General features: G+C 35.3%; 1 protein-coding gene across 2 annotated transcripts in view; it reads right to left on the bottom strand.

Annotated features, from left to right (window-relative positions):
- Nucleotides 1-6,898: 6,898 nt before the first annotated feature.
- LOC107702599 (phospholipid phosphatase-related protein type 1-like) overlaps nucleotides 6,899-10,398 on the bottom strand; it is an 80,606-nt gene continuing 77,106 nt past the window's right edge. For both annotated transcript variants that reach the window (XM_016504973.1, XM_016504972.1), the window contains exons 6-8: nucleotides 9,716-9,892; nucleotides 9,256-9,387; nucleotides 6,899-7,616 (exon numbers count right to left, since the gene is read on the bottom strand). In XM_016504973.1, coding sequence (XP_016360459.1) covers nucleotides 7,584-7,616; nucleotides 9,256-9,387; nucleotides 9,716-9,892 — 342 coding nt within the window. In that variant the 3' untranslated portion in view covers nucleotides 6,899-7,583. The remainder of the gene's footprint in view (nucleotides 7,617-9,255; nucleotides 9,388-9,715; nucleotides 9,893-10,398) is intronic.

The following is a 10,398-nucleotide window of genomic DNA, read 5'->3' as shown; positions in this document are numbered from 1 at the left end:
CCCTTACATTCAACTTCCAAAAGTGCATTCATCTTTGCCATGTTACATTCATTTAGTTGACTAGTGTTATATGCTGTATTAACAAAAACATTCATAAAAACACTTACACTCAATTTTTTTAAAAATGGCGTTTATCGCATTTTGGAACCAAACTCTTCATATATCACAGTGTGCCTCTGTAGTCTTGTAGTCCTCTGTAAATGCGTCCAGAATAGACTATTTTTTAATTAATAAAATCGCTATATAGGCTCATTTCAAGTGTTTAGGAGTTTGGGAGTATTATCGTGCTTACTGTATGACATGGATCAATCCCTTATTTTATTTTTTTCCTGCGGAAAAGAACTTAAAATAAACGTGTGACTAGTTGACTAGAAAAATCTTTAGTCGGGGACAGGCCTACTTGGCACAAGAGAAAGGAAAAATTGAAATCGCATCATATGACCCCTTTAAAATAAAATGCTATGACATTACAAATGACTGCAAATCACGTCACGTATTGCATTGCATGAGTTTATATAGTTCTGTATATTCATGTAGTTGTCACAATTAATGTACAGCAAGTGTTTTATAACAGATGCTCGCTGAAGAAGCGTGTTTTGGAGAAGTTTCTGAGGATCAGTTATGTACATATGTGACCCTGGACCACCCGCTTATTCAGACAGAGGAACTATTCACTGATGACATCGACCCGCCTCACGATCGCCAAGTCTCCACACATTCAGAATGGTTTCATTTTTCATTTGTATTTTGGTGTGTTTAGTTATTCTGCATGGATCTGTGTATGCAGTCCTTTGGCGTCTCCCTGTGGTCTTGTTTGGTATGGCAGGTTGACTTGTGCATATTTGTTAAAGTTACTGTATAATTAAGGTTTATGTACTTTTAAGTACTTTTAAGTTGTAAAGAATATCTGCAGTGACATTTTTGCAAAGTATGTATTGATTTGGAGAGGAGGGAGGCCTTGGAGTAAAAAAAAAAGGTTAAGAATCAATGGCTTAGACAAATGTTTCACATGCTGAGAATGCTAACTAACATATAAGTATATAAACCATAAATGTTTAAGAATCACTTAGGCTACCTCTGGGTGATTCATGATCAGGTAGATCTTGAACCGCACGCTCACGCCAGAAAACTACTAATTGGCCAAAATGCTTCGTTTGACTTTTCGAAGATCATCTACTCTTCCCTGTGGATTACCTCTGACTTACTTTCTCTACGATCTGGTATTGAATTTTAGAATATTGAATTTGATGTTCCGAATTTCCTCTCCATCTTGAAAACTTGAAGCTGTATTTTTAAAACTGGATATTTGCAGTCTACGATTTCAGAACAAAAAAATTGCTGTTTGAAAATGCATCTCTATAAAACTCTGCCATAAAAATTCAGAACTAACTACATTTAACTATTAAATGCCACATAATATTCAGTGTTGTTAAATGACACTTGTCAATAATTAAAATATACACAATACAAATTCAATTAGTTTTGTCATAGTATAAGCTCCATAGCTTTGTGAGCCCAGTGAACCTGATCTAAACCAGGTTGGCTTTATCAGGTTTTTTTCAACTCAAAACTTACTCTGTAACTCTGAGTTTGTTCATCTTGCTTCGTGCTACAGGCCACAGATCTCATGACCAAAAGGTACCTCTAGGAACTTTTTTGCAAGACGCAAAATATGTACCAATAAGTACATATCACTGCAGTTTCCAACAGAAATGAACACTAGAGGCGATAGAACAGCGATCTTTTTTTAATAATTTTCGTGCACAGTTATGATACAGCTCCATATGTTTCGGTTTCCGGACGTAACATGCTTGCTCGGTAGCTCAGTCAGCGGGACTTAGGATGCCGAAACGATTAATCCTTGGGTAAGAATCCCATCAAAAACATTACTCACGATGAAAGAGCTGAGAGATGAGAGATCGAAAAACAAGCTAAAACGGCATGCTTGCGATTACGTTATACATCGCATTCACTTTTGTTCATACTATCGGGTAAGTTTAGGTGTAGTGCAGATGGTTTGTTATTTTAAATCGTCACGGAGCATTAGAGTTATAGCACACCTCAATGGACATTTCAAGTCAGAACTGCGGTGACACGTACAAAACCAATGTCACATAAAACGTAGCATATGTACGTTCATCTGTTCTGCATGGGGGGAAAAAAAACGAACACTCCATTTTAGCGGCACCCAGTGGACATTTCACATCGAATATGTCACAAAACGTACATGACGGTACGTATTTCGCGTCTTGTGAAAAAGTTCCCAGAGGTACGTTTTTGTCATGAGAGCAGATTGCATAAAACTGTGATGTTCTACAAAACAACAAGCTTTAAAACATCTGTTTTCTTACTGCTGAAAATTAGATCATTTACTGTGAAATCCGTTTTCTCTCAGGTACATCACCAGTGTAAGTTTTATGGTGAATACTTCTACATTACTCTCGTCAACGTAGTCCATAGTTACAACAAAAATTTATCTTGACTTTATCTAGTGGGGGGTTACCTCAAGGGAGCGTTTTCTCCCACTCTACCCAAAGTCTTTTGACATTCAGATTCAGATATATATAAACAGTGTTGGGGAAAGTTACTTTTAAAAGTAATGCATTACTTTACTAGTTACTTGAAAAAAGTAATCTGATTACGTAACTCGCATTACTTGTAATGAGTAAAGGTGAATCTGAAATGTAAAAAAAAAAAAAGAAAGAAAGATGAGAGCTGCAAGATGTAGATGCAGTATAATGTTTAAATATGGTCATAATTAAGTGACAGAAAAAAAAGTTTTACAAAATTACATTTTAAATGTTCCTTATCAAGCAAGTTAATCAGCACAATGCATATCAGTTGTTTTGAAATTTAGTGAATTTATTAATTTTACTGTGTTTGATCATATGTATTAATACATATGTGCATTATCTCAGTGTCCACTGGAATATACCTTCCAAATAACATATTATATAACTGAATTCAAAGGAAGATTAATTTACAAACGAGACATTGCTCATGACCCAGTAAAACGAGATAGCACCCTTGGAATAAACCATGCATTTCATAGCATTTACTGCATTAAAATAAAGTTTTAGTGTAACAAATTAAAAGTTATTTTTTGTCATTAGAAATGTGCTCAAGTAAGACTTAAAGAACCCACCTTTAAATGTACTCTTAAAAGTTTAAGTCAAATGTATTCTTGAATGTTAAAAACTCAAGAGTTATTTAAGCAAAAGCTTAATACCATCTATAATGCTGGAACATTTTTATAATAATCCTATTATTGCTTGAAGGAAAATGACAGTGGTGTTAGACGTGAAATCAGTAGTTGGCTAGAAATAAGACTGCAATGCTGAAAGTTTGGCCATGTCTAAATCTTCTGAAACTACTGTTTCATCTGAAATAACTGCTGTGAATAATATTTCATCTTTTTTTTCTCTCTCTCTTTCTTTTAGATAACATGGTAGCAGGTAGACTATGCAGATCCTAGAGTTACTAGGTTCTATAGTTTTCTAAGAAACATTTTTAAAACCTTGTATCTCATGACAGTGCATTTTTCAGGTGTAGTATTGAATGGATTTTTCCAGCTCACTCATTTATTTTAAGAAGAAAGTTCTTGCCCAGAGAACCACACAATACAAAACCAATTTTTTATTGAGGTGCTATGAAGCTTCTTAAAGTACTGAACAGATAAATGTATTGCAATAAAAGTTATATTGCAAACTTTTCTTTGCGTTTAAGATGGAAATGGTTTCTGATCAATTTATGTGTTAAACAAGTAATAGTTTATACTAATTTTAAGTGAATCATCTTTATTTATTTATTTTGTGAAACTGAAGAAGAATATGTCATTTCATTTATCATTACTATTTTGAGTTATTCTGTGAGTGATGCCATTGGTAGTGGACCGGTCGCACATGCTCTCTCAGACAGTCAGCCAAACTCTTGTAACGTCATTTTAAAACTATTGTTTTCAACAAGTCAAAACAACAGCAGCATACAAAGCAATATTTACCCGCTCATAAGATATATTTGATCAGACATCCATCTTTCTTTCTTTATCAGTTTATTATGGAGGTGGGTCTTGATGTTGTTAGTGAGATTAGCAACGATAATGGATAGACTATAAACAAATTTCAAATTTGTATATGACACAATGATTATTGGAGTGTGTTTTACAAGAAAACACTATTTCGGTCTTCTACTTCAACATCTAATGCTTAATTAAATGTGTTACTTGCCATTTCTTTGCAATTATTTTTGAAATGTACTAATAATTATTGAGTGTTAATCCTATTGAGTAAATCCTACACCATTTTTTTTCCAGTGTATGGTTTCACATACTATTTTTAAAAACAAATAGGTAGAACAAAATTGATATGGTGGAGTAGTAAAGTGTGAAATTAATATTTCACTCCAAGCAGAGTAAGAGTATCATCCCATTTAAGCAAATAGGAATAGGTATAATCTTTTACAATCCCTAATTAATCAGCTTTGATGAGATGTAGACTGGGGGAGTGGTAATAAAGGGAAGGGAGGATTATTAGAGGCTACGAATATGACTGAGGTCATCAGGTGGGCACCTGTTTTCCTTGATGTTTTGCTGATAAACCCACAACATCTCCAGTGGGCTCAACAGCGAACCTTGCAGGACACCCCCCTCTGTTTATAACCTTTTTTCTGTTTATAATTATTTTTTTCTCATTTGAGGCCTACGTATAGTCCGTTATTTTCAACCATAGCCAGTTGCAACTTCTCTCTACAGTTTCAGACAGGCATCTGATAGCCTGCCGTAGATTATTTCCTCGGAATACCATTTGTTTAAGTAGCCTACTGGTGGCCACAGATACAAACCCTCTGTAAATTATTTTGACTGGGAAAACGTGTTTCCTATCCCTATTGTCTTTCCTCCTCTGCAATATATGTGTACTTGAACTTCTTGCATTTGTTTGCTTCCTCAACTGCATCTTCCTAAGGCACCATTGGCTCTATGATATATAACAGTCAGAGTTGAATCGCAGTATCAAATCTGGTCTAAACTTGGTGGAAATAATTTCATGTGGGAAAACAAGTTTCCAATCCAGATAAGCCTGCAATTTCTTATCTTGAGCAGTGTGTTTATCTTATTCTTGTTGAACTGCTCGTGCCTTGCCCAGCTGATATAAAGTGTGCTTTTGAGCCAACTGATGAGGGGAAGGACATTTGAGCAACAGTTCACCAAAAATTTAAATATGCTGTTATTTTTCTCACCCTCAGGCCATCAAAGATGTAGTTTACTTTTACAGTAACAGTAAAGAAGATTTTTTTTAGCTGAAACTGTGGTTCTTGGTGATTCATAAATTGCAAGTGAGCAGCTGCCAGCCTATAAGAAAAAAGAGCATATCAAGGAACACAAAATTAATACCCGTGGCTCCTGAAAATATATTAAGATCTTATGAAGCAAAACGATTGGTGTGTGCAAGAAACTGAACATTATTTACAACATTACTACTTGTAATCCAGAGCCTCAAGCAAACAAATCTGATTATTTTCCACAAACTGGTTCTTTCGGAGTTCATTTCAATGAACTGGTTCAGTTCACTAGTTTGTTTATGTAATCATGCAATGACTTAACATTGTAATGACTTGATTACTTAAATTTGTAAGGGAATTAATTATCATTAATTCATTCAGGTTTTGATAGGACTCGGATCTGAAAATCCGAAGTTCGCCTGATTAAACCGATTTCAAATTTGTTATGTTACACTTTAAATCAAGGGGACGTGATTAGATTACCGTCCCTTTTCCTGTCTTGGATATAATAGTTGCACTCAGGGTGGGTCACAAGACATCATGTTTTCTATATGTTGTGAACGAACCTTTTCAGTCCTTGATACAAAGAAAGCTTTGTTGTTTCTTGATTGGATCAGTCCATAATCACTCCTCTGAGTAGATGATGACAAGACTGACAGGAAATCGACCCAGAATATTGGACTCATGTGCTGGGTGATTAGCAAACCTCGTGATGGCTGATATCAGTGTCCGTTCATATTTAGAAATCCCTACAACATGTACACAATTATATTATTAAAGCACCCAATAATGATGTGGAACTTGGATGTTTTACGAGTCTAAAGTGAATAAACTAATCTTCATCAGCTCAACGTTTTACATAAACAATGAGAAACCATAAAAACTTTCATATCAGCGGCTCATCGTCTTTGTTCTGAGTGCCTCAGTTCAGTGACTGTTGGAGGAACTGGAGCGTTGAATGAGTTGGCAAAAACCAGCATCATGGGATCATATATGCATTTTGACTCATTTTAAGTCGGAGTGACTGTCCGGCATGTCTGAAAGTACGTTTTGATTGAAAAACTTGTAGATCTGTGCTGCTCGAGCCGCGAACTGTTTCAGACGCTTCAGTCCGATTCAGTGAACTGGTTGAACTGATTCACCAAAAATAACTGGTTCAGAAGAATGATTTGTTCGTTAATCAGATTTTACTCCGTTTGCCTGAGGCTCTGGATTACAGGTAATAATGTTGTAAATAATGCTAATTTTCTTGCAATGACAGATCGTTTCACTTCATAAGACCTCAGTATATCGTCAGGAGCCACTGGTAGTAATTTTGTGTTGCTTGTATATGCTTTTTTGACTTTTAAGTGACTGTAGCTGCTGAACGTTTTTGAGTTCATCAAATCTGTTCCCTTTCCAAAATGTGCATGTCGATAAACACTCATCCATTCAAAAGCATCAAGGTTTGTCTGGCTAGCTCCTGCTGGTAGATGTCAAACACCACCATGGCTGCAAAAGCATGTTTTTAACCAAAGTGGTACTAATAAGAGTACTGTAAAAACATTCTTGTCATGAGATTATGGCACAAACGGCAATCAAATACATTACCATTCTTAAAAAATGAAACCTACTCAAGTTATTGGACTCAGCTACAGACTATTTATTTGACAGACTACTCAGGAAAATATATTTAGCATTTCAAATGAAATGCAAACTTTAAAGAAAAAACAAAACACAAGTCGAGAATAACAGGTTATTCAAACAGTGTTGTGTATTTCATGCTGAGTACAAGGCCATTCAAAGATGCCAGAGGAGAATCCGATACAACGACGTGTAACAATTCAACACGTTTTCTTTAAATCTTACACCAAAAAACAGGTATACCAAAAACATTCCTGGAAAATCAGCAGGCAAAGTTGATCAAAATGCTTTATACAGCTAACAAAAAGAATACAAAATGACCTTTGTCCAAAAATGTACAGGAAAAAAAAAAAAATAAATCATTCTTTGTACAAATACCACATAACAACATCGATGTTTGAATTACATTATATATAGACTGTATATATTTACTTTTTGTGATGTAAAACATGACAAAGAAGGCAGAAATCAATGAATTGAGCAGTGTCGACATTATGAGGGAAAAGCTACAGCACTCTCTTATACAAAATGTACAAAACAGCTGCTTCTAGGTACAACTAGTTACAACATAATACTCTTTTTTTTTCTTTTCTTTTTTTTACAGTATGCCACAGTACAAAAAAATCTTTTTGTGCCTAGAAGTGTTGAGGTGAAGCAAACGTGACCCGGTGCTGCCCCCTTAGTCATGTGACTTCAGTCATGGACGCCGAATGGTTCTGAAAGACAAGCAAAATTGCATTCAGAGACGTGCTGTGCTGTGCCGTTCCAGACGGTAATAAGCATTTGACTCGTCACGTAAATGCTTATTACCTATCAGGCTCATTTAACAGGAACACCAGAGAGCCGTGGAGCAGAACGTGCAATTTCACAATGCCAATTCCTGTTGAATCAACCGTTTTGATTATCGTACTTGGCCAGATCGTGACAGAACACCTGATTTTCCTTGTTTCCCTAAACACACTGACTTGCATAGTATGGTTTTCTCAGCCACTAGGGTGTTAAGCTGGTGTTGGAAGCAAAGGAGAATTCCTCTGACCCACATCTGCTGCTCAGGTATTTCACTGGCTGGCTGTCAATAGAGATGTCTCACAAGATTGTCCCTGCTGTAAACAGTGTCGGAATGAATTTGTAGAAGCAGCATTGTATTTCCCTGCTGTATAAGGTGATAAAATGCATCTTTTTGGGCGTTTTGGAGAGAATAAATGGCAAACTGCAAAATCAAAGCCTTTGGGTTTTTTACTCAGCGGCCAAATAAAGGAAGTACTGCAGGGACAGCTTAAAGGTTCAAGTGGGTTTACAAAAAAAGCAAGGTTAATTTCAGCCAAATATGCACTGAAGCTAATGTTGGTGATACTACTGTAGGTAAATACAATCCTCATTATTACAAAAAAAAAATCATATTTAATTATTTTATTGTAAATTAAATTATTGAGCACTGTCCTAAATCTATCAGATCCCTCTCAATTTATACATCATCTTGGTCTTGGTACCAGATTTATTACAGTTACTAATACTAAGGCTAAAACTAAAACCATTAAATAAATAAATACATACATACATACATTAAAATGAATAAAAAAATAAACAAAATTAATTTAAAAAAATGACTAAAACTATACCTAAGATTACAATAACAACTGAAAATAAAAATAGAACTAATTCAAAATATAAATACACATTATAAAGGTATCTCAGTAAAACAAAATGTTATTGTATAGTGCTTTCTGGAGAATGTTTTACAGCTGAACTGTGTTTAATTTTACACAGTGCTCATGGCAAAAGACACACAAAAAAAAAAACATTGTGACTTAACGCAATGGCCACAAATGTCAGTCTACATATGTATACAGACCAACAGTTTAAAACAAAAGGATAAAAACAAAACATAAGAACTCATCATGTGTGAACAACTCCCAAGTCTATCTCAGACAAAGCTACTCTATTGCAAAATGCATTGCTGTGTACTGAAAACCAGTGACAGTGGAAAAGCTGGATTTTGTCAGCAGATATTTATGTATGAAATAGAGAAATAAATAAATAAAATAAAAATAACCACATTCCACGTGCCTGAAATGTAAGTTACTCCATATTAAATGATTATTTATAGAACTGTAACATCACATTTGTGCTGTTGTACTGAATATCAGTATGGCCTCATTCTAACAGTGCTGACATTAAGTGCAACAACACTCTTACTTGAGTGATATTGCTTAAATAAATGACTTAATTTAAGTTATTAAGTGTTGTCAAATTCAAACTAGTAAAATAGCAAGATCCATACTACATACATAAAAACACTGATCACTGTGAGCAGGCCGAGAGAGAGATGCTTTCCTGAGATGCAGAAGACTCTACCTGTGCGCTGAGTGTCTCGAGAGGGCTTTCCACACGGGGGAATGTCATCAAGGGAAGGCCGCGGTAATCCTCCTGCTTCTGTTTGGTAGGAGTGGAGTGAGTCCCTTTGAAGTTGTTCACTACACAGATTCCCTACCATGAAAAAAGCAATTTTTTCAGTATGTTACAGTACCTACCAAGTCAAAAATATGTATTAAATTAGAAACTGTGACACAATACTTAACATTATTTAAATTTTTGCATATTAATTTTTTTATTGATCATTAAAAAAAGAAATGAATTATTACTGCTTTATTATTAATAATAATAATAATAATAATAATAATAATAATACAATTATTATTGAATTATTACATTTTACTGAACCTTGTTTAAATATGTATGCTGTTATTTTTATGTGGACCGCAGGGGTAGTTTTTGAGTTTCTACTATTGTGTGTGTGTAAAACAATGAAACCCACCAGAAAAAGAGCTATGGAGCTTCCTAATATGAATCCAGCGATGACGTCTGAGCAGTGATTGCGGTATTCTGATACACGGTTCAATCCAGTCAAGAAAGCAGCACACAGGATTCCCAGACAAAGTACAGGCTTGGCCAGACGACTGCTTTTTGTCCTGATGGTGCTCGTGATGTACATCTGAAACAGGCAAGCGCACACACACAAGCTCAGGAACCGATTTATTCAGTGGGTTTATTGTGCAGCAGGTGACTGTGAGGAAATCAAGCTTAAATAAATAAACGCCGCTTGCTCCACCTCAGGGAAATTATGGCCAATTATGCAGAATGGAATCAGAGTAAATAACCTCTTATTCCCATGAAAGAGAGAGAGAGAGAACTGCTCTAAACTCACCTCAACCAAAGAAAAGACTGCATCACAAACCCTGCGATTCAACATCACTAACCTGACATCAAAACACACTGAAGATCTATTCCAAATCAGTGTAAGAAACCTGATTTCTCGCATCAATTTCGACAAAATGTATAGTTACACTAATTGCCTTTGTATGGCAGACTTCATGCTGCAGTAATTTGATCAAAAATACAGTAAAAACAGTGAATAACTAACTAATTAACTTTGTGTGTGTGTGTGTGTGTGTGTGTGTGTGTTTGTTTGTGTGTGTGTGTGTGTAAAGTGTTTTTTTC

This window comes from Sinocyclocheilus anshuiensis, unplaced genomic scaffold, assembly GCF_001515605.1.
Source record: "Sinocyclocheilus anshuiensis isolate Anshui unplaced genomic scaffold, SAMN03320099.WGS_v1.1 scaffold210, whole genome shotgun sequence".
Lineage (NCBI taxonomy): Eukaryota > Metazoa > Chordata > Actinopteri > Cypriniformes > Cyprinidae > Sinocyclocheilus > Sinocyclocheilus anshuiensis.
The sequence above is the reverse complement of the archived record's forward strand: the minus strand, read 5'-3'. Positions and strand labels throughout refer to the sequence as shown.